This window comes from Arachis duranensis, chromosome 10, assembly GCF_000817695.3.
Source record: "Arachis duranensis cultivar V14167 chromosome 10, aradu.V14167.gnm2.J7QH, whole genome shotgun sequence".
Classification (NCBI taxonomy): Eukaryota; Viridiplantae; Streptophyta; class Magnoliopsida; order Fabales; family Fabaceae; genus Arachis; species Arachis duranensis.
In genome coordinates, this window is record NC_029781.3 from 5,250,064 (window position 1) to 5,250,731 (window position 668).

Sequence of the window (668 nt, forward strand, 5' to 3'; positions counted from 1 at the left end):
GATGACACAGTCATACAAGGAAAATATCCCATTCTGCCATCATATGGTATAGTACCATCACTAAGCATTTCAAATTATGGCAGCCCCATAACAAGGATCCGTCTCTCAAGAAACATGGGCAGCATGAACCAATCATCAATAAAACCATAAAAATTGCAGTCCAGGTAAAATTTCCGACCAAGATGTAGCTATATGTAAAGTATTTCAACTAGGATTATTTGATGAAGAATATACTTAATAAACCACATGCAGTTCGAAAAACGAAACATATTAGAGCACTTATACAAACTCAAAGCTATTCTCCATTGCAGGGAAAAGCATATGAAGAGGACGTTCAAGCACTCATTGGGGCACCATTGTTCTTTCTGCATTCTGCAAGCCTGTCCATGTAAAACTGGCACTTGCTAATATCGCTTCCATAGCTGTTGATGCACTGCAAGGAAATCAATAACATTTAGCGTCAAGTAATATTATCACATTTCACACGACACATCTAAACTTGCAAGTAAAAAACAGCATAAGCCAAAAACAGAATTTTGCTTTTTAGATCCATTTGGGCGGCATAGTGCTGATTGCTGAAAATCATGCTATTCTTATGACTGGTTTTAGCCTTGAAGAAATATTAACGAATGTTTTCAAACAGAAGACGACGCAACTAGGTATAAAAC

At 37.0% G+C, this 668-nt stretch overlaps 1 protein-coding gene across 1 annotated transcript in view; it reads right to left on the reverse strand.

The window, feature by feature from the left end:
• Positions 1-334: 334 nt before the first annotated feature.
• Positions 335-668, reverse strand: part of LOC107468421 (uncharacterized) — a 5,700-nt gene continuing 5,366 nt past the window's right edge. Inside the window, exon 4 of the mRNA XM_021132781.2 lies at positions 335-433. Coding sequence (XP_020988440.2) covers positions 335-433 — 99 coding nt within the window. The remainder of the gene's footprint in view (positions 434-668) is intronic.